Here is a 25,149-nt window from a genome sequence, read left to right as displayed (position 1 = left end):
AGAAAGATAAGCATATACAAGTTACAACATACTCAATATACACTCACTATAAACTACTTTTTTAGTCATAAAAGAAAAAACTGTGTTAGACCACACTTTACAGACACAAAAATGAATATAAATCTGAATCTTTCATGTTGCAATCTTTCAGCACCATCTGCAGCGCTGCGCACAGAATCAAATGGTGTAAAATATTCAAGTTTGGGGGCGGGATCTCCAGAAGGGGCGGAGTTACTCCAAAAGAGGGCGGAGTTACTCCAAATATAATTAAATACCATATTTAACATTAGAGACTTTGTGTAGATAAATTAAGAGACTATTAAGAATAATTAAGAATATGAATAATGTAATCATAAAAAATATTTCATAATTACATAACTATCATCTTATTATTTATTTAAAAAAATATTAATTAAATTAAATTAATACAATAAAATAAAAAACGCATTACATCTAAAATGTAACATCTATTTTACGGCTGTTTTATTCATCGTTTATCCTCATGTGGGCAGTCAAACACACTTGACAGCTCGTGTCGTGTATTAAATAAACCCACTTGACCACTGAGCGCTTTCTTCACTTTACTGTGATGTTCAAATGACACTTCAAAAACCTTCAGCGACGGACAGTAATAAACAAAAAGTCTGTTAGAGCTTGTTCTGCGATTCATCAGGACCCGGAACTGCTGAACTGTCACAATCTTCATCTGTCAGAGGCGCATACACACTTTCAGTCGCTTCTCATTCAGGTCTGTATACTAATAAATGATATCTTTACATTAAACTACGTATAAATGTGTTTACAGCAGTATATACGTGTGTTTATAACAGTTTATACCAGTGCCTCTGTATGGTTTTATATTTATTTTTTAATTTGCAGCGAAAGTAAACCCTTTATATCCTGTCTTTATGTTAATGATAGTTATGCTCTGTGATGGTGTTGTATTGATCAGGTTCAGGATTTATGATGTCTTTGGGTCTGATCGGTGTTCTGGGCTCGCTGCTCTCGCGCTGTTCGGTGCTCGGGATCCTCTCGCTGTCCGGTGTGACGCTCCTGTGCGGGCTCGCGACGCTTCTCGCCTTCATCATGTGGAAACGCGCCGCGCTGCGATGCTTCAGTCAACCACCGCAGAGAAACTGGATACTGGGACACATGGGGCTGGTGAGTTTACCTGAGACAGACAGATAGACAGATAGATAGAGAGACAGATAGATAGATAGCACATGCTTTTTCAGTTCTATCAGATTGAGGTCAGGGCTTTGTGATGGACACTCCAATACCTTGACTTTGTTGTCCTTAAGCCATTTTGCCACAACGCTGGCGGTATGCTTGGGGTCATTGTCCATTTGGAAGACCCATTTGAGACCGAGCTTTAACTTCCTGTCTGATGTCTTGAGATGTTGCTTCAATATATCCACAACATTTTCCTTCCTCATGATGCCATCTATTTTGTGAAGTGCACCAGTCCCTCCTGCAGCAAAGCACCCCCACAACATGATGCTGCCACCCCCATGCTTCACGGTTGGGATGGTGTTCTTCAGCTTGCAAGCCTCACCCTTTGTCCTCCAAACATAACGATGGTCATTATGGCCAAACAGTTAAATTTTTGTTTCATTAGACCAGAGGACATTTCCCTAAAAAGTAAGATCTTTGTCCCCATGTGCACTTGCAAACTGTAGTCTGGCTTTTTTATGGTGGTTTTGGAGCAGTGGCTTCTTCCTTGCCGAGCAGCCTTTCAGATTATGTTGATATAGGACTCGTTTTACTGTGGATATAGATACTTGTCTGCCTGTTTCCTCTAGCATCTTCACAAGGTCCTTTGCTGTTGTTCTGGGATTGATTTGCACCAAACTACGTTCATCTCTAGGAGACAGAATGAGTCTCCTTCCTGAGCGGTATGATGGCTGTGTGGTCCCATGGTGTTTATACTTGAGTACTATTGTTTGTACAGATGAACGTGGTACCTTCAGGCTTTTGGAAATTGCTCCCAAGGATGAATCAGACTTGTGGAGGTCCACAATATTTTTTCTGAGGTCTTGGCTGATTTCTTTTGATTTTCCCATGATGCCAAGCAAAGAGGCATTGAGTTTGAAGGCAGACCTTAAAATACATCCACAGGTACACCTCCAGTTCAGAACACCTCCTATCAGAAGCTAATTGGCTAAAGGCTTGACATCATTTTCTGGAATTTTCTAAGCTGCTTAAAGGCACAGTTAACTTAGTGTATGTAAACTTCTGACCCACTGGAATTGTGATATAGTCAATTAAAAGTGAAACAATCTGTCTGTAAACAATTGTTTGGAAAAATTACTCGTGTCATGCACAAAGTAGATGTCCTAAACGACATGCCAAAGCAATAGTTTGCTAATATGAAATCTGCGGAGTGGTTAAAAATGAGTTTTAACGACTTCAACCAAAGTGTTTGTAAACTTCTGACTTCAATTGTACATCAATAGATGGATGGATGGACATAGTATCATGGCAATAACAGATTTTTTAGATATGGTTTCATGGTAATACCACTTTTGTGCACATTTACCATGGTATTACCATGTTTTTTGTAAATAGTACAGAGGTAATACCATGCTTTCTGACATAATTCCATGGTAATACCATGATTTTGCACATTTACCATGGTATTTGTGTTTTGGACAGTACAATGGCAATACCATATATTTTGGATATGGTTCTTTGGTAATACCAAGTTTTTGCACATTTACCATATTTGGTATTACCATGTATTTTAGACACAGTACCATAGTAAAACCATTTTTTTTCTCAAGAATACCATAGTAATACCATATATGTTGGATATGGTTCCATGGTAATACCACTTTTGGGCACATTTACCATGATATTACCATGATTTTTGGACTTAGTACCATGTTGATACCATGTTTTTCAACAGTACTATGGCAATACCATGTTTTGGACATAGTACCATGGTAATACTATGTTTTCTGACATGGTTCCATGGTAATACCATGTTTTTGGACAGTACCATGGGAATACCATATATTGTGGATATGGTTCTATGGTGATACCATGTTTTTTTTTTTTTTTTTTTTTTACACAGTTCCATGTTAATACCACATTTTGCTTATTTACCATAAAATTTTCATGTGTTTTTGAACATAGTGCCATGATGATAGCATGTTTTGGGAAATGGTTTCATAGTAAAACCACGTTTTGCACATTTACCATGGTGTTATCACATTTTTTTTTTTTTTTGGACATAGTACCACTGTAATACCACATTTTGCACATTTACCATGGTTTATACCATGTTTTTGGACATGGTTCTGTAGTAAAACCACGTTTACCAGGATAATAATAATAATACATTTTATTTATAGGTGAGTTACACAACACTCAAGGTCACCTTACAAACAGAACACAAAAAAAATCATCCTTGAAAGCATCAACAATAACAACATTAAGCAAACAATACTTTGATATACAGTAAAACATTGGAAGATACAAAGTATGAACTCAATGCATGCACAGTCATAAACAAGCCTATTTAAAAAGGTGAGTTTTAAGACGAGATTTAAAAGTATGAAGACTATCACTGTTATGAATATCCAGAGGAAGAGAATTCCATAAGTGTAACTAAAGGCTCTAGACCCCATAGTGTTCAGACGAATATGTGGTATGACAAGAAGAGTTGATTAGGAAGATCTGTGGGTACAAATAGGTGTATAGATACGAAAAAGATCAGAGAGGTATGAAGGAGTAAGATTATTTAAGGCCTTGTAGGTAAGAAGCAAGATTTCAATTCGGTACTTAACCGGAAGCCAATGCAAATGTTGAAGAACAGGTGAAATGTGTTCAAAAGAGGGGGTTCTAGAAATGATTCATGCAGCTGAGTTCTGGACCAGCTGAAGTTTATGAAGAAGTTTGGAAGGAAGACCAGAGAGGAGAGCATTGCAGTAATCAATACGGGATGTAACCAGTGCATGAATGAGAATGGCAGTGCTGTTCAATGTGAGAGAGGGATGAAGACGAATAATATTACGTAAATGAAAGTATGCAGAGCGAGTTATATTATTAACATGGGCTTCAAAAGATAAGGTGCTATCAATGACGACACCCAGACTCTTAACCTGTGAAGAAGGAGAAGCAGTGGACTGATCGATAGTCACAGAAAAACTGTCAGTTTTTGCCAAATTAGATTTGGCGCCTACAAGGAGAATTTCGGTTTTACCACAATTTAATTTGAGAAAATTAGATGAGAACCAGTTTTTAATTTCAGATAAACAGCTGGACAGAGAGGGAGGAGGAAGTGAAGAAGTGTGTTTGGAAGACAGGTAGAGCTGGATGTCGTTGGCATAGCAGTGAAAATTGACACCATGTTTCCTAAATATATGACCAAGGGGCAATAAATAAATAATAAATAGAAGAGGGCCCAAAACTGAGCCTTGAGGAACACTTGTGACTATTTAGTTCTAAAATGTTTGAGTTGTATGAACTGAGTGCGACCAGAAAGATACGATCGAAACCAAGACAGGGGTGTGCCCGTAATTCCAACTGAGACCAGCCTGTGTAGGAGGATGTTATGTGAGATCGTATCAAAGGCCGCACTCAGATCAAGAAGAATGAGTATAGACAGCTGACCAGAATTCGCAGCCAACAGCAGATCATTAGTAATTTTGACAAGAGTGGTTTCCGTACTATGATGTGGATGGAAACCCGATTGAAATTGTTCAAACAAATTATTAGCTGATATTTTAAAACCATATTTTTTGCACATTTACCATGGTTTATACCATGTTTTTGGACATGGTTCTGTAGTAAAACCACGTTTTGCATATTTACCATGGTGTTACCATGATTTTTGGACAAAGTACCATGGTAATACCATATTTTTGCACATTTACCATGGTTTATACTATGTTTTGGACATGGTTCTGTAGTAGAACCACGTTTTGCATATTTACCATGGTGTTACCATGTTTTTGGTCATGGTTCTGTAGTAAACCCACGTTTTGCATATTTACCATGGTGTTACCATGATTTTTGGACAAAGTACCATGGTAATACCATATTTTTGCACATTTACCATGGTTTATACTATGTTTTGGACATGGTTCTGTAGTAGAACCACGTTTTGCATATTTACCATGGTGTTACCATGTTTTTTGGATAAAGTACCAGGGTTATACCATATTTTTTTGCACATTTACCATGGCATTACCATGTGTTTTTGGACAGTACCATGGTAATACAATATTTGTTTTGATAGGGTTCTATGTTAATACCAAGTTTTTTGCACATCTACCTTGTGGTTCTATGGTATAACCATGTTTTTTGGACATGGTACTACAGCAATACCATATATTTTTTAATATGATTCCATGGTAATACTACTTTTGTGCACATTTACCATGGTTTATACTATGTTTTTGGTCATGGTTCTGTAGTAAAACCACGTTTTGCATATTTACCATGGTTTATACCATGTTTTTGGTCATGGTTCTGTAGTAAAACCACGTTTTTCACATTTACCATGGTGTTACCATGATTTTTGCACAAAGTACCAGGGTAATACCATATTTTCTGCACATTACCATGGTTTATACTATGTTTTTGGTCATGGTTCTGTAGTAAAACCACGTTTTTCACATTTACCATTGTTTATACCATGTTTTTGGACATGGTTCTGTAGTAAAACCACGTTTTGCATATTTACCATGGTGTTACCATGATTTTTGGACAAAGTACCATGGTAATACCATATTTTTTTGCACATTTACCATGGTTTATACTATGTTTTGGACATGATTCAGTAGTAAAACCAAGTTTTTCACATTTACCATGGTGTTACCATGATTTTTGGACAAAATACCATGGTAATACCATATGTTTTTGCACATTTACCATGGTTTATACTATGTTTTTGGTCATGGTTCTGTAGTAAAACCACGTTTTGCGTATTTACCATGGTGTTACCATGATTTTTGGACAAAGTACCATGGTAATACCATATTTTTTTGCACATTTACCATGGTTTATACTATGTTTTGGACATGGTTCTGTAGTAAACCACGTTTTGCATATTTACCATGGTGTTACCATGTTTTTGGATAAAGTACCAAGGTTATACCATATTTTTTGCACATTTACCATGGCATTACCATGTGTTTTTGGACAGTACCATGGTAATACAATATTTGTTTTGATAGGGTTCTATGTTAATACCAAGTTTTTGCACATCTACCTTGTGGTTCTATGGTATAACCATGTTTTTGGACATGGTACTACAGCAATACCATATATTTTAATATGATTCCATGGTAATACTACTTTTGTGCACATTTACCATGGTTTATACTATGTTTTTGGTACATGATTCAGTAACCAGTTTTGCATATAAAACCACGTTTTTCACATTTACCATGGTGTTACCATGATTTTTGCACAAAGTACCAGGGTAATACCATATTTTTTGCACATTACCATGGTTTATACTATGTTTTTGGTCATGGTTCTGTAGTAAAACCACGTTTTTCACATTTACCATTGTTTATACCATGTTTTTGGACATGGTTCTGTAGTAAAACCACGTTTTGCATATTTACCATGGTGTTACCATGATTTTTGGACAAAGTACCATGGTAATACCATATTTTTTTGCACATTTACCATGGTTTATACTATGTTTTGGACATGATTCAGTAGTAAAACCAAGTTTTTCACATTTACCATGGTGTTACCATGATTTTTGGACAAAATACCATGGTAATACCATATGTTTTTGCACATTTACCATGGTTTATACTATGTTTTTGGTCATGGTTCTGTAGTAAAACCACGTTTTGCGTATTTACCATGGTGTTACCATGATTTTTGGACAAAGTACCATGGTAATACCATATTTTTTTGCACATTTACCATGGTTTATACTATGTTTTGGACATGATTCAGTAGTAAAACCAAGTTTTTCACATTTACCATGGTGTTACCATGATTTTTGGACAAAGTACCATGGTAATACCATATTTTTTTTTGCACATTTACCATGGTTTATACTATGTTTTGGACATGATTCAGTAGTAAAACCACGTTTTTCACATTTACCATGGTGTTACCATGATTTTTGCACAAAGTACCAGGGTAATACCATATTTTTTGCACATTACCATGGTTTATACTATGTTTTTGGTCATGGTTCTGTAGTAAAACCACGTTTTTCACATTTACCATTGTTTATACCATGTTTTTGGACATGGTTCTGTAGTAAAACCACGTTTTGCATATTTACCATGGTGTTACCATGATTTTTGGACAAAGTACCATGGTAATACCATATTTTTTTGCACATTTACCATGGTTTATACTATGTTTTGGACATGATTCAGTAGTAAAACCAAGTTTTTCACATTTACCATGGTGTTACCATGATTTTTGGACAAAATACCATGGTAATACCATATGTTTTTGCACATTTACCATGGTTTATACTATGTTTTTGGTCATGGTTCTGTAGTAAAACCACGTTTTGCGTATTTACCATGGTGTTACCATGATTTTTGGACAAAGTACCATGGTAATACCACATTTTTTTGCACATTTACCATGGTTTATACTATGTTTTGGACATGATTCAGTAGTAAAACCAAGTTTTTCACATTTACCATGGTGTTACCATGATTTTTGGACAAAGTACCATGGTAATACCATATTTTTTTTTGCACATTTACCATGGTTTATACTATGTTTTGGACATGGTTCTGTAGTAAAACCACATTTTGCACATTTACCATTGTTTATACCATGTTTTTGGACATGGTTCTGTAGTAAAACCACGTTTTGCACATTTACCATGGTGTTACCATGTTTTTTGGACAAAGTACCATGGTAATACCATGTTTTCTGAAATGGTTCCATGGTAATACCATGTTTTGTTTTGCACATTTACCATGTGTTTTGAACACATACCATAGTAATAGCATGTTATTGTTCAAGTTAAATTGCAGCACCATGAAAATACCATGATACATGAATAAGTTTATCATTAACCATCACAGTACATCTGATCCAATTACAACCTTTGTACCACCACAGTAATGTTTTGTAATTGATGTCTGTCTTTTTGTTGTTGTCATCTTTGTCATCATCGCATTGCAATATTATATTTGTGTTTCTGAAACTATGCTTGTGTTCACCCTTTCTTTTGGGACTGTAATTTTGGGCGAGTGATGTAATTTTGGTGTTTGTACAGTATGTCTCAAAAGACTTTGAGAGTTTCTAAATATTGTACAACAGCACGGTTTGCTCAGGAAAGATGTGTTGCATGAGTAAACCATGCAACTACAGAAAAGGCAATTTGTGCAGCAATATGTCTCAAGGCGAAACAAGGAACTTGCTCTTAGAGAAAAGACATTATCACTTCTTTAAAAAAAGAGGAAATAATGAAAGTAAACAGAAAGGCTGCATTGCTGTAAAGCTGCAGAAAGTGTACATGCTTGGCAATGAACGTTAGTATAATCACCATAAATTTGGCAGTCAAAGGAGAAAAACAGGTTCTGAGACCTCAAGTCAAATTGTTCTCTAGGTAAAGTATTCAGTTGCTGAATTCGTCTTCAGAAATCCTTTAAAACAAAACAACTGTGATATTTACACACTGCCTGAATCTGTTGAGACATGCTTATTTCTGGGGTCACACTACAGTATTGCTTTGTAGGTTTTACTGCAATATCTCTAAGTCAATCTGTAGCATCTCAGAGTGTTTGTTTTAATCTGTTATCTTTAGTCTGAGGTTTACTTTATGGGGATGTTCTCAGGACTGTTTTCTCACAGGTGACCAATCAGCTTTGCTAAACAGTGTTATTTGCATGTTAGATGTTGTTTTTCATTTCCCTTTCACTTTACTTTTATTGTCACACAACCATATACACAAGTGCAATAGTGGGTGAAAGTGTTGGGTGCAGTACTGAGCAACATAGCAGTCATGACAGTGATGAGACATATACCAAATGACAATAAACAGATTTATACATCACAATTTACATATATAATATACACATATTTACACACAACACAATATACAAATATTAATATACAATATACAGTATACAATACACACAATATAGAATATTGTACAATATACAATACACACAATATAGAATACACATTATACAATAAAAATAGTATATATAGGATATATAAATGTACAGTAGGTTGTATTGTACTGTATTGACATTCAGACTGTCGGTTGATAGTAAGTTGCCAGTGTGTTGTTAAGAGAGAATATAATTTAAGACAGTCCAGTGTGAGATAACAAGATTAATAAAGTGCAGTGCTGGTGTATTTGATCGTGAGAGATCAAGAGTTCAAAAGTCTGACTGCTTGGGGGAAGAAGCTGTCATGTAGTCGGCTGGTGCGGGTCCTGATGCTGCGATACCGCCTACCTGATGGTAGCAGTGAGAACAGCGCATTGCTCGGGTGGCTGGAGTCTCTGATGATCCTCCGAGCTTTTTTCACACACCGCCTGGTATATATGTCCTGGAGGGAGGGAAGCTCACCTCCGATGATGTGTCTGGCAGTTCGCACCACCCTTTGCAGGGCTTTGCGGTTGTGGGCGGTGCTATTGCCGTACCAGGCGGAGATGCAGCCAGTCAGGATGCTCTCTACAGTGCAGGTGTAGAACCGTGTGAGGATGTGGCGGTTCATTCCAAACTTCCTCAGCCGTCTCAGGAAGAAGAGGCGCTGATGAGCCTTCTGCACAACGGCCTCAGTGTGGACCGACCATGTGAGTTCCTCAGTGATGTGGACACCCAGGAACTCTCTCCACCGATGCTCCATTGATGGTGATGGGACTGTGTTCTCTGTCTTTTCTCCTGAAGTCCACCACAAGCTCCTTTGTCTTACTGACGTTGAGGGAGAGGTTGTGCTCCTGACACCAGCGTGTCAGAGTGTGCACCTCCTCTCTGTAGGCCGTTTCATAATTGACAGTGATCAGACCTACCACCGTCGTATCATCAGCAAACTTAATGATGGCATTGGAGCTATGTGTTGCCACACAGTCATGTGTGTACAGGGAATACAGGAGTGGGCTGAGAACACAGCCCTGCAGGGCTACAGTGTTAAGGGTCAGTGATGAGGAGATGTTGCTGCCCATTCTAACCACCTGGTGTCTGCTTGACAGGAAGTCCAGGATCCAGCTGCACAGCGAGCTCTTTAAGCCCAGAGCCCGGAGTTTCACATAAAGCTTGGAGGGCACTATGGTGTTGAATGCTGAGCTGTAGTCTACAAACAACATTCTCACATAAGTGTTCCTTTTTTCCAGGTGGGAGAGAGCAGTGTGTATTGTAGATGCAATGGCATCATCAGTGGAGCGGTTGTTGCGGTAAGCAAACCGCAATGGGTCCAGTGATGGAGGCAGCACAGAGCAGATGTAATCTCTGATTAGTCTCTCAAAGCATTTGCTGATGATGGGGGTCAGAGCAACAGGACGCCACTAATTTAAGCAAGTTATTTTTGATTGCTTTGATACAGGCACAATGGTGGATGTTTTAAAGCATGTGGGGACCACAGACAAGGAGAGGGAAAGGTTGAAAATGTCCGTAAAAACACCAGCCAGTTGGTTCGCGCATGCTATGATGACATGGCCCGGAATGCCGTCTGGACCTGCGGATTTATGGATATTCACCTGTCAGAAGGATCGGGTTACATCCGCTACAGAGATGGAGAGTGAACTAACCTCTGTAGCTTCGGCCGCAAGAGCTCTCTCCACGAGGGCGGTGTTATTTCCCTCGAAACATGCATAAAAAGTATTTAGCTCATCCGAAAGAGAGGCAGCGGTGTTCACGGCGGAGTTTTTATTCACTTTAAAGTCCATGATTATATTAATTCCCTACCACATGCTTCTAGAGTTGGTGGTGTTAAACTGTCCTTCAATCTTGTTCCTGTACTGGCGTTTGGCTGCTCTGATAGTTTTGCGGAGTGCATATCTGGCTTGTTTATGCTCCTCCGCATTCCCGGAATTAAAAGCGGAGGTGCATCAAGTGCAGCGTGAACATCGCTTTTTATCCATGGTTTCTGGTTGGGGTAGATCCGTATTGTTTTGGTCGGAACAACATCCTCTACGCACTTTCTGATGAAACACGTTACGCTATCAGTGTAAAGCTCGATGTCGTCATCAGAGGCGGACCGTAACATCTCCCAGTCCACGTGATCAAAACAATCCTGTAGCGTAGAGTCTGATTGGTCCGACCAGCACTGGATCGTTCTGAGGGTGGGTGCTTCCTCTTTCAGTTTCTGCCTGTAAGCGGGCAGAAGCAGAGTGGAGGAGTGGTCTGATTTGCCAAATGGTGGGTGGGGGAGGAATTTGTAGCCATCCCGGAAGGGAGAGTAGCAATGGTCCAAAACCCGGTCCCTCATGTGTTGAAACTGATGTGTTGGTGGTATTTTGGTGCGATTGATCCCATACAGCTCTTTGAGTGCCCGGTCTGTCTCAGCTTGTGGGGGAATGTACACAGCTGTGATAATGACCGCTGTGAATTCCCTCGGTAGTCAGAATGGTCGACACAGAAGCATGAGAAATTCCAGATCAGGAGAGCAGAAAGACTTGATAGAATGTATGTTCCTCTGACCAGGATTTGTTGACCATAAAACATACACCACCACCTCTGCTTTTACCTGAGAGGTTTTTCGCTCTGTCCGCTCGGTGCACGGAGAACCCCGCGGGCTCGATGGCTGAATCTGGAATCTCAGCAGACATCCAAGTTTCCATAAGGCAGATAATGCTGCAGTTCCTCGTTGGAAAGAGATTCGCGCTCTCAGCTCGCAGAGCTTGTTGTCCAGAGACTGAACATTTGCCAGTAGAATACTGGGTAACGGGGGTTGATTTGCGTGATGTCTTACTCTGATGAGAACGCTGGCTTTATTTCCCCTTTTCCTTCTGCGTTTCCGCGGCCGGGCTGCCCAGACAAAGGCCTCCGCTGGCGTGTTTGTAAACAGCGGGTCGGCATTGAGGAATTTCAAGTCCGGTTTTCGATGTGCTATTGCAGAACCAATGTCCAAAATTGTTTGTCTGTTATAGACAATAAGGCAGACAACATCCAAGACAAAAATACATAGAATTGTGAACAAAACATACAAAAAAAATGCAGTGTTGTGTCGGAGCTCGCAACGCAGCAGCCATACTTAGTGCCATCTTGAGTCAAAGATTGTTTTTGCATATCCCAGCCTAGCTGGGGTCAGAGCGCAGGGTCAGCCATGATACGGTGGCCCTGGAGCAGGTGGGGTCAAGGGCCTTGCTCAAGGGCCCAACTGTGGCATCATGGTGGTGTTGGGGCTTGAACCCCTGACCATCTTGTTGGTAACCCAAAGCCTTAACCGCCAGTATTGATTGTTATTTAATCAATAACTAAATTAACAAATGCAACAGGTAGGCTTCATTTTACAGCTCTCCCCATTCATTTGTATGGTGTCCGGACTGTATAATACCACATTTTGCACATTAACCATGGTGTTACCATGTTTTTTCAGACATAGTACCATTGTAATACCACATTTTGCACAATTTCTATGGTGTTATCATGTTTTTGAACATGGTTCCGTAGTAAAACCACATTTTGCACATTTACCATGGTGTTATCAAGTTTTTTCGGACATAGTACCACTGTAATACCACATTTTGCACATTTACCATGGTTTATACCATGTTTTTGAACATGGTTCCATAGTAAAACCACATTTTGCACATTTACCATGGTGTTATCACGTTTTTCGGACATTGTACTACGGTAAAACCACATTTTGCACATTTACCATGGTGTTATCACGTTTTTCGGACATTGTACCACGGTAATACCACATTTTGCACATTTACCATGGCGTTATCAAGTTTTTTCAGACATTGTACCACAGTAATACCACATTTTGCACATTAACCATGGTGTTATCAAGTTTTTTCGGACTTTGTACCACTGTAATATCATATTTTGCACATTTACCATGGTGTTAGCATGTTTTTCAGACATTGTACCACGGTAATACCACATTTTGCACATTTACCATGGTGTTACCATGTTTTTTTGGACATCGTACCATGGTAATACCACATTTTGCACATTTACTATGGTGTTATCACATTTGTTCGGACATAGTACCACTGTAATACCACATTTTGTACATTTACCATGGTGTTACCATGTTTTTGAACATGGTTCCGTAGTAAAACCACATTTTGCACATTTACCATGGTGTTAGCATGTTTTTTCGGACATTGTACCTCTGTAATACCACATTTTGCACATTTACCATGGTGTTACCATGTTTTTTCAGATATTGTACCACTGTAATACCACATTTTGCACATCTACCATGTTGTTATCATGTTTTTTCAGACATAGTACCACGGTAATATCACATTTTGCACATTTACCATGGTGTTATCATGTTATTTTGGACATTGTACCACGGTAATACCACATTTTGCACATTTACCATGGTGTTATCATGTTTTTTATGATAACACCATGGTAAATTAATAATAAATGAATTTGATACATGAATATGGTAAACATTAACTACCAAGAAGTACCACAGTACATCTGATCCAATTACAACCTTTCTATCACCACAGTAATGTTTTGTAAGGGATATCTGTCTTTTTGTTGTTGTCATCTTTGTCATCATTGCATTGCAGTGTTATATTTGTGTTTCTGAAGCTATGTAGGCTTCATTTTATGGCTCTCCCAAATCATTTGTATGGTATCCGCAAACGGTGATTTACTGTCGTAACACTCTGAATGCGGTTCATTGACGTCATGCCCATTATATGATTGGCTTACAAGACTCAGCTGATTCAAGTTGACCGTTACGCTCTCTCCTATGGTAAAGCCGCAGAGGTTGGTATCTTCCCATGTATAAGAGAATCGGTCATTTCTCTTCAATACAGAGGGAAACAGAGACAGAATACATATAATGGGCTTTCACAATGCAAACAATGACATCATGTTGAGTGTTAAAGCCACAACAGCCATAATCATAATTTTTGTTCTTGAGGCAGAAGCCTGCAAGCGCTTTTCATGTGGAGTTCAAAGCGAAAGAATCATGTCAATGTGGCTTCACGATTGGCAGATTAATATTGTGGAGGATTTGCATTTAAGAGATTTAATTACACTGAATACGCAACCAATAACCCCTGTGTTTTTATTGTCATGATAGGGCACGAGAGCAAAAGTTCACGCAGACCCCTCGCGACACTGGGGCATTCAAGCAAAAACTATGCCCAGCCTTATTTGTTTGAACGTTTTTGGACTGGTGCCAGTTCACAGTGGACGGATTTACTAGTGCAATGACCAAAACAGAAAAGCGCAAGCTTTCGTTAGAATGTACCGACGCTCATCACTGCTGGTTAGGACAAAAACTCTGATTAACACAGAAAATATACCTTTTATCTTGTGCCGTTTGCCATCAGTTTAGGACACGGTTTGACTGTGGCTGCCTGCAGCCTCCTCTATGTTTCTGTTTGATTTCCGAGTAACTCCATTCAAAAAAATAAGGCTGGGCATAGAAATGCATCAGCTCTTAAACTACAAACTCTTCAGACATATTTAGTAAGTTCTGTTCTCTGTTTCATGTGCAACTGTGTTGTGTTCTGTTATCACTATCGCTGTGGAGGGCCTGTTTTTAGAAAAATGCCCCAATGTCGCAAGGGGGCAGCGTAAACTGATGCTCTCGTGCCCTATCATGACAATAACAACACAAGGGTGAGTAAACAATGAATGCATTTTCATTTTTGGGTGAACTAATCCTTTAATGTAACTTGATTTGGTGCTATTTTAGTGCATTTTTATCTTAATACTGTGGAAGGCTTTGTTTGGAAAATGTTAATAAAACATTATTGTTACATATTGTTTTCTTTTCTTTCTAAGAAGGAACGAAATGCATTTTGATAGGAAAAGGAGTATATATAGAGTCAAATTTCAGCACTTTTAAAATATGTGATTAATCGTGATTAAATATTTGAATCGACTGACACTAAAATAAACAACACAATGTCTTAATGAAAATGGTTAGATTTAGAGGCTAGTTCATTAGAAAGATAATTAAATGTGTGTGTGTGTGTGTTGTAGATGGGTCATAATGAAGAGGGACTACAGGCGGTTGATGAGATAATCAGGAAGTATGTTCATTCCTGTGCTTGGTATCTGGGTCCGTTCTACAACATGGTCCGTCTTTTCCATCCAGACTACGTCAAATCCCTTCTTACAGCCTCTGGTAAGAAACACACATCTATATCTGAAACACACACCAAACATAACGTGCTGAGCTCGATGGTATCTTAGAAGGCACCATAATCATTCTTTCGTGCCGAGCCTAAGATGATTTAACCTCTTGAGACCCGAGTGTGACTGCTGTGTACATTTTCCATTCCCCTTTTTGATTTGTAACTAGCAACACCTAAGAAACATGCACACACACCAAAAAAATAAATTCTAGAGCAAATTGTCCCGCTGTTCACATATGTGGACAGCAGGACGTAAGTTGTGAAATTGTAAATAATATCAAGTTATAGAAAGTCAGATTTTTTTCATCGAATTATTTATTATGTTTCCAGGAGTGTTGATTATTCATGTTTTTGAGATGTTACAGACATTACATCAGAAATTAGCATAATTAATTCTGATTCAAAGTAATGTCCAACATCATCCAATCACTGTCAACCATGTTAAAATAAAATGATACATTATAAATTCTGAATCTATGTACTGATTATCATTGTCACATGTCCGTCAAACATGTTGAGTGATCCAAACATCATCTGCAGCCTGAAACTGAACTTTTGATCAGATTTTAGGAGTGAATGCACTTAACTGCATAGAGAGCTATAGGATGCTCCCCTGTAGTGGTCGACTGATATATTGCCGAGGCCAATAAATCGGCCGATATTCTGAAATTTTTTAATTATCGGCATCGGCCGATACATTTTCCTGTTTGGCCAATTTGTTTCTTGAGGGTGCCGAAAATCGCCTGCTTGTATGTGAAGCGACTGAGACATGTAAACGACCAGTCACGGTTTGCTTTCATGTTACATGCCATCGTGCTACAACTATAATAGCCACGACAGACGTGTTTGAGCTCATAATGTTAAAGCGCTCGCCTGTTTCTTTCCCCCTCTCTCTCTTCAACAGTTCCCTGTCTTGTCTAATGAAAAAAAGGCAAATATCAGTAAAAGTAATATCATACACCATCTGCAAATATGCACATATCTCGTTTAAATAGATGTAATAAACCAACCTCACAAAACTTCAGCAGATCCAGTATCCTGTGGATAAATCTTCCTCTGAAGCACGTATTCTATCAGCCTCTCCTCAACAGTTCCCTGTCACCTTTAACTTTCTTTTCTAATGATAAAATGCAAATATCAATAAAACTTGCATTATATACCATTTGCAAATATGCAGGTACCTCGTTTAAACAGATGTAATTCACGAACCACACGCAAATCCAGCGTTTTCTTCCCGTCAAGCGCTCATCTAATATCTTCCTCTGAAGTGCATATTCTGTCAGCCAGAATCAAAAACTTCAGGATCAGGATCAAAAGTTCCTCTCATTCACAAATCATGACGGTCAGTCCATGACAATCTAAGCAGGCGATCCAGGTCATTTAAACTGTCAGGTGATTGATCCACACAAGCGTGTGAGTGCAGCTTCAAGGCTGCATCCGAAACCAGGAAAATGCTGCCTCCAGAGGGTGTATACGGAGGTACGATGAAAATAAGGTGCTTTTCAAACTGTTCCAAGACCAGTTTCCTTAAGAGTTCCATTCATTCAAAACAGATGTCAATTCAGCCATTAACTGATTAGGCAGCAAGATAGCAAGTCAGCTATCTTGCTGCCTAATCAGTTAATGGCTGAATTGACATCTGTTACCTTGCAACCCAAGGTAAAACCCAAGGTAAAAGTGCTTCATGTGCGCTATAAGCAAATGTCTTATTCACTATGCACTGTATATACAGTTCTGTATTTTTTGAGTAAATGCGATTGTTAATGCGCACATACCATTCATGGTTGCTGGACTACTGTGTGTAGTGCACTGGTCTCAGAACAGTTTGAAATGCACCTTATTTTCATTCTAACTCCGTATACAGTGCCTGAAAACAACATTTTCCAGATTTGGATGCATCCATTAATTCTCAATGTGATGCACAGTGAATAAAGGAGATTTTAAATGAAAATGAGCCTATAGTCCACATACGTGGTCATTGTGTTTAACAGCGTGCCGTTTCGCGATATATCGCTCTAATGGAAAAAATGGCATATCGGATGAAACTAGAGACTCTAATCTTTTGACTCAAACAGGTTTCATTGTAAAAACTTAATTAGGTTTCTTACCAGATGTAGTTTTGTTGCCGTTTCTCCCAAAAACAAACTCCGCTGTGATTGGCGCCATGTTGTTTTGTCACATGAGTCCGTATGTCGAAAGTTTAACCCTTTACTGATGGCACAGAGTCTCCTGAACTGAGATCAGTCAGTTTAAATGAAATTATGCGTTGCATACTTAGACAACTCACTAGGTTTTGAAACAGCACAAATGTTGTTTTTTCTTTTTTACCACGATTCTGATCAGTTCATTTTAGTACAAAAATTTAACTTGCTAAAATGTATTGATACACATTCCATGTGTTTGTTTACGAATGATCCATCACTAGCTGTGCATAAAGGATCTATAAATTAGGTTTCTATAAATTACGTTTTATAATAACCACTTTATATTTGTTCTGACAGCTTCTATCACATTCAAAGACGAGCTCTTCTATGGGTTCATGAAACCCTGGCTGGGTAAGCGATGTCCTCTTACATGCATATAGTTTGTATGAGAAGTTTTAAAGTGTATAAAGCACTTCCTGTGTGTATTACAGGTCAGAGTCTTCTGCTACAGAACGGTCAGGAATGGTCACGCCACCGTCGACTTCTAACTCCAGCTTTTCATTTCGACATCCTCAAAAAATATGTTTATATATTCAACCAGTCCACCAACATTATGCATGTATGTTCAACACACATCCACAAACTTCTATGTTGAATCTGTATATTTATAAGTCTAAACATTCACATCAAAGCAAAATCAGATCACAAAAAAAAGCAAAATGGTGTAAAATTATCAACACTATGAGAGATAATACTTTACAGATGGGTCTAAAATGAGACAGTATTATTCTTAGGGTATATGACACATAACATGTCCATTAACTTTTCTAATTGAGATTTAAGGTTAAAATGTATATGAATGTATTAGGGAAAGTGTATTTCTTTAGTGGTATAACTGGTCATTATTTCTTTAACCCTTTAAGCTCGGCCCGGCCCGCCAATGGGCCCACGAGAAAAAAAGAAAATCATCAAAATATTAATAACTACAGTCTTGACCAGCACAAAATCGGTATCGTTTGAAAGCTTAGAAGCTCTACTTTCCAATGCATGTAGACATTATGACCAAAACTGAACAAGTGCTTTGAAATTTGCAGACAAATCAGAAGAGTTCCGTTTTGATAATTTATTAAAAAAAAAAAAAAAAAAACTACACTGTACATTTTATTGTAATCAGTAAAAACATCAAATTGATCAAATAGCCATGTGTCATATGTTGATGAAAAGCTCTCAAAGAGTAGAATACAACCAGCTTATTTGTTTTACTCACAGACAAAAAATATATCAAGTAATAGCAAAGTATATGTCTTTGACAATTATTTAGGTGTTGCTGATAAGCCACGTTTTTGCTTATAACTTCACGCAAATTAAACGGAACATAAAATATCATTAATTAGAGGAGGTGATTAACTTTCAAACGAGCCCACACACAATGTAATCAGATGTATAGATCATTAGATAATCCACATGAAGCACAATGTTACATATGGCCACCAGGAGATGGCGCCAAATACATGACACAGACTCAATGATGACCCAAATGACACAGAATGAAACTCATTCTCTGAAATCTCATTACTAAAATCATGTCTGCATGCTATGCAAACGTTTAGTCATTGTTGTGTCTGCATGTGTAATTAGTTCTTGTGTACAATTATTATTTTTATTTGTTTAGAGAGGTTTTTGGACACATGGATAAATTATTTTTGTTATGCTATAACTTTTGATTGCTTTGATTTTACAAAAAAATTTCTCAGATACACTTGACACGATTAGGAACAAAACAAAAGCAGTTTTTTGGAGCCACCTTATTTACACCCTGAGATATATAATATCAAATAAGAAAAAGAAGAAAAAAAGAAAATTTGTCTAAAACAATTTTGGTGAGATTTTTCAGCAGTTTCTTAGGTTGAGAGTCTCAGAATGTATTATAGTCTATATCATTTACATTTTTTTAAATTTTACTTTCAAATGATAACAAACACTTGAACCTTTTTTATAAGCCTTTAATTTTGGGTATCCCGTTGAAACAGGAAATCTTTAAAAACACCTTCAGAGCTTAAATGGTTAAAGCTTTTAATATTAAATAGCCCTGCGGTGTTAAAATATAAAATATTTAATGTAGTCTCTCCATTAATAAAAATAAAAAAAAATGAGCAAAATGCTGTTTAAATAGTTTTAGATGGATTATAGCATGTCACACTGCAGGACATGCCAACTTTTTATTTACTGGTATTGTGCATGTGCAGTTTTATTTTCCAACAGAAACAGTGCACGATTGTAGCTCTGCTAAAATAACCCACTGTGATGATGGATTAGTTCCTATCTCGGCTGACAGATCAGTTTCTAACCCTGCTGGTGGTGATACTTGTGTGTTGTTGTTTTTCACATGTCTCACAGCTAGCGTGTTTACTTTGGCAGCATCAGCCACATGCACACACGCTCACAGAAATATCAACTGCTGACCCAAGAGAAGAAAAACTGTTATCGCATATATCACATCAAGCATTTACTGGATGTTCTTGTCAGATCATTTGCCAGCAAAAACATTAACAGGGCCATTTCAAAATGTTTTCCCCCACTTATAATGTTAGTCAGATTTATTTTGGCAAAAATACTCAATGTAGTTTTTCGTGAATTTTTTCCACCTTCTCTCTGACTCACAATTAAACTGGCAGTTTTATTTGTTTTTTTGTTGCTGTGTCTTTAAGACTTCTATGTAAACATCCTCTTCGCATGTGAAATGACTAACAGCACTTTGCTACTTTCACACACAAGCTGCGGGTTTGCTGTCGAGCAGTGTCAGAAATTAAGGACGGTTTGGCACAAACATTCCACAGAAAGTGACAAAAATCCTTTCAAAACTCAAAATGTGCCCATGTAATGAGTTCCTCTGTTTTTTATTTGAAATATCTATTCTAATACTAGTTATACGGATTATCAAAAAAAATTATGATTTTATGTTGATTTAATTTCATGAAGGTTTTAGGAATTATTCAGACTGAGAACTTACGTTAATGAATTGATTACATTGAAGTGTTTGAGTAAAAGAATGACAGTATATATTTAAAGGGATAGTTCACCCAAAAATGTAAATTCAGTCATTGTTTACTCACCCCTGTGTTGTTATAACTCTATATGACTTTCTTTCTTTTTCTGAACACAAAGGGAGAAATTGTGAATAAATGTTGTGCTCAGTGATGTCATACAATGGCAGTTTATGGAAGCTTCAAAAGAACACAAAAGTATAATTCAGAAGTCTAATAAATTATTCCATGAGACTCATGATTGTCATGAAAGCATACGATAAGATTTGGTGCGAAACAAACTGAAATCAAATCTATTATTTAGTGAAAATGTTCACTGACCGTTGATCTCCTGTGTGCGTTCATGATAGGACACGAGAGCAACAGTTCACGCAGCACCCTCGTGACATTGGGGCGTTCAAGCGAAAACTCATTTTGTTTATCTAAAAACAGGTCATCCACAGCGATAGTAACAACAGAACACAACACAGCTACACACACAACAGAGAACAGAACTTACTAAACATGTCTGAAGAGTTTGTAATCCAAGAATTGATGCATTTCTATGCCCAGCCTTTTTTTTTTTTTTTTTTTTGTAGCGTTATAAGCCTTTAATTTTGGATATGCCACTGAAACAGGAAATCTTTAAAAACACCTTCAGAGCTTAAAGGGTTAAAGTACCATGTAATCAGAAATTAATCACAGAAAACGGTGCGATTAATTAGCCCTATTTAAAAGTAATTCTAGCTGTGTCTCCACATTAAAAAAGATGTAAAGAATCAGCAGTGAAAACGGAAGTAGAGTGTGTGTTTGTTCTGATGTTCATAAAAAGCTGTTCTTTTGTTGCATGTGTTTTATGATTCAGGATAAATGGCGCTCTCTGTTGGCGGTGGGACAGAACAGTGTGGACATGTTTGAACACATGAGTTCAATGACTCTGGACAGTTTACTCAAATGCACTTTCAGTTGTGACAGTCACTGCCAGGGGTGAGTGTGTCTGTTTACACGCATATAAGAAAACACACAAGCAAAATATCTGTCTCACCTCTCTCTCTGTCTCTCTCTCTCTCTCTCTCTCTCTCAGGAAACCCTGTGAGTACATCACAGCTATTTCTGAGTTGTCTAAACTGGTCATTCAGAGACAGCATTATCTTCCTTATCATTGGGGCTGGTTGTACTGGCGCTCTGAACAGGGACGGCACTTTCGCAGGGCTTGTGACATCGTACACAGCTTTACTGCTAATATTGTACAAGAGCGCCGTTCACAACTCAACCAGCAGGGGTCCGCAAAGAACCACACAGAAAACCTGGAATACACAGGAGGATACAAAAAGAAAGACACAGACCTCATCGATTTACTGCTGTTGTCAAAAGTAAGTGACACATTCCACTTGTCTCGAAAGTAGCCAACATCATAATAACACTGATGTTGCTGTGTACAGGATGAGAATGGAGAAGGACTCACCAACAAGGAGATTCAAGCACATGCAGATATGTTCATGTTTGCAGGTGAGTGGAGCTTTCATATTCATTCATTCATTGATTCGCTGTATGATAAAAATCATCTCTGTTGTGTGTGCTCAGGTCATGACACCACGGCCAGCGCTCTCTCTTGGATCTTCTATAATCTGGCCATGCATCAGGATTATCAGGAGCGCTGTCGAGACGAAATCACATCAGTGATGCGGGACAGAAACACAGACATCAGCTGGTCTGAACACACTTTATTCCTCTCTAATTCTAGACCATTAGAATTCTGCAGTCTTTTATGTAGAACTTTAAATAACTATAAGACCATTACAAATAGGAGGTGATGCTGTATGTTAATGGCTGTGCTTGGAGTGGAAACTAGCACACAACATACTGCATACTGCACAGTATACTGCCTACTACCTTTTACAAATTGTATGTGAAAGAGTATTATGCACCAGTACTAAGTTTAGTATGATAGAAAACAGTAGTATGGTACTGTATGTTGTTGTCACATTACCTCAGCACATGCATGTTTAATGCAAAACTTGGCATCCAGTTATCCTGTTAGAAATATATAAAAAAATATATACTTTTGTGTAAAAATATCGTAACTTTTGACAGTCCATTCAAATAATCGTGGAAAAAGATTAATACTGTTATTATTTTAACTGATGCAACATCATGTTTTTTGTTTGTATACAATGCAAAAATAATGTTCTTATTTTTCCCATTAGAGTATTTCTGTCTTATTTTCCAGAAAAAATACCTAAACAGGTTAAGGTTAAGTTTGTTAGAAATTTTATTAAATTAAATTCAGTATTAATTAATATCTGCTTCTCAATATCTTCTTTTTCTTGTTTTAAGGATGTTTAGATATTTTACCAGAAAATAAGAAAAAATAATTACATGATTTTTTTGAGAAAAAATAAATTAAAAAATAATTCAATGGGAAATCTAAAAGTTTATATAAATATATAATATATTATATTATATAAATTAATTAATTCACATGATTTTTTTTAAATACATGATTTTTTGAGAAAAACAATTATTCAATGAGAAATCTAAAAGTTTATATAAATATTTATATTATATTATATAATTTAATTAATTCACATACATGATTTTTTTTTTTTTAAATACATGATTTTTTTTTTTAATTCAAAGGCAAATCTAAATATTTATTTTAAAATAAACAAGTTTATTTTCTGGTTTTAAGCATAAACCTAACAAAATGTTGTTCTCTAAAAACAAAGCTTAATATCAGTCTGATTCTCAAGTATTTTTTCTTGTTTTAAGGATATTTATATATTTATACCAGAAAATAAGGAAAAAATAAATAAATAATTGAATACATGTTTTTTTTTATTCAAAGGGAAATATAAAAGTTTGTATAAATGTAATAAATATTATATAATATAAATTAATTCATTCACATACATGATTTTTTGGGGGGGAAAAATATATATATATTTTTTATTATTCAAAGGAAAATCTAAAGTTTATTTTCTGATCTTAACCTAATGATTTTATGCCGTGTATAAACTTTGTTACTCTGTTGTAAATAATGTTGCTTTGCAGTGACATACAGCACTTTTTTGTATCTGTCACACTTCATTTTGACAGTTCATTCAAATAATAAGTCAAAATGAACATGTGCAAAATATTTTTAGACAGTATTTACACTGCACTTTTGGCAAACATTTTAAGTCACCTTTGCAAAGTATGCATACTACAGAAATAGTAATAGTGGAATGGTGGTATGCTATTACAAACATATCCATTGACTGCTTAGGTGATTACTGTGGATCTTTGGGAATAATTTTACAGTATTTTGCTTGACTCTGATTGGCTGTAGGGAAGAACTAAGCCAGCTGCCATTCACCACCATGTGCATCAAGGAAAGTTTGAGGCTTCACCCGCCTGTGCTGGCACTGACTCGATACTACTCACAGAACATGAAGACACCCGGAGGCTGTGTCATTCCACCTGGTAATAATTACATCATACACACACACACACACACACACGCCTCATTACATCATATTAAACACAGGGTGCTTAATGAGGTCTGACTGCTGATGGACTTTTCATGCGTTCAGTCATATTTCAAGAGTGGCAGGAATATTGAAAATTGTTAATGAGATTCACCTTAAACCATTTGTCTGTCTGCAGGATGTCTCTGTTTGATAAGTATATATGGTATTCACCGTAACCCTGATGTCTGGACTGATCCAGAGGTGAGAAGACTCACTGCTGTATATTCCAGTTTTTTACAAACACCACTGATCTAATCTACAGTGAATTCAATGAAGTCAGTCATCTTTCCCGCTGTAAATAATCTATATCTCTGTGCAGGTGTATGACCCCATGCGGTTCGACCCCGAGAACTCAAAGGGAAGATCTCCTCATGCGTTTATTCCATTCTCTTCAGGACCCAGGTACAGTTCATCCACAACACACTGTTCTCACCAATCAGATGCTTTCTCTTCTGTCATCTTTATCCAATCACAGACCGGCCGCTCTCACTTCTGTGTGTTTCTGCTAGGAACTGCATCGGGCAGAACTTTGCCATGGCAGAGATAAAGGTGGTGGTCGCTCGGACTCTCACGATGTTCCGAATTCTGCCGGGACCCAAACCGGTGCGGCGTCTCTATAACCTGGTTCTGAGAGCAGAAGGAGGCCTGATGTTAAACCTCGAGATGCTCAGACAAAGTGACAAAAAATAAAAATAAAAATCAGTTTCACCTGACTTCACACACATGAGAGAATTTACAGTAAATCATAAGTTGTATGATTTGGATATATGTGTGAATTTCAGTCTGAAAATGAAAAATTTTACTACTGTATTTCAGGTCTGCCTTTTTATCCATACGTATAACCACTATTAAAGCAGAATTGTACTGTAATGTCAATTTACTTTGTTATTACATTTTTTAAAGATGGATTTATGAGCCAAAGTGTATTATTTTAACTCATGCAACATCATGTTCTTTTGTTTTTATTAACTTTTTTACTCTGTTAATGTTGTAAATTATGTTGTTTTGCTTTCCTGTTGTTTTGAAGTGACATACAGCATGATTGTTAGTGCACTTACAATGATTTAATGCAACTGGATATTGAGGCATCATCAGCTTTCTGTTACTTAAACTTTACTTTCATATAAATAAATAGAGTGACTATTTGCACCTGCCACACAGCGGAGATATTTGCATGCCAATAGTCTGGTGGAAATACAGAAATTAAAGTAAAATTGCATCTTCAA

At 37.3% G+C, this 25,149-nt stretch overlaps 1 protein-coding gene across 1 annotated transcript; it reads left to right on the top strand.

Moving 5' to 3' along the window:
• The first annotated feature begins 580 nt into the window (after positions 1-580).
• Positions 581-25,149, top strand: LOC127423517 (cytochrome P450 4F3). Its single transcript, XM_051667900.1, has 13 exons — positions 581-748; positions 953-1,161; positions 15,090-15,234; positions 17,746-17,799; positions 17,880-18,007; positions 21,277-21,398; positions 21,496-21,784; positions 21,854-21,920; positions 21,996-22,122; positions 23,743-23,876; positions 24,060-24,124; positions 24,243-24,325; positions 24,433-25,149. Exons 2-13 carry the CDS (start codon positions 964-966, stop codon positions 24,611-24,613), a joined length of 1,593 nt encoding a protein of 530 aa, XP_051523860.1. The 5' UTR covers positions 581-748; positions 953-963; the 3' UTR covers positions 24,614-25,149.

Source organism: Myxocyprinus asiaticus, chromosome 32 (genome assembly GCF_019703515.2).
Source record: "Myxocyprinus asiaticus isolate MX2 ecotype Aquarium Trade chromosome 32, UBuf_Myxa_2, whole genome shotgun sequence".
Classification (NCBI taxonomy): Eukaryota; Metazoa; Chordata; class Actinopteri; order Cypriniformes; family Catostomidae; genus Myxocyprinus; species Myxocyprinus asiaticus.
Note: the sequence above shows the minus strand (reverse complement) of the source record. Positions and strands in the feature narration are given on the sequence as shown.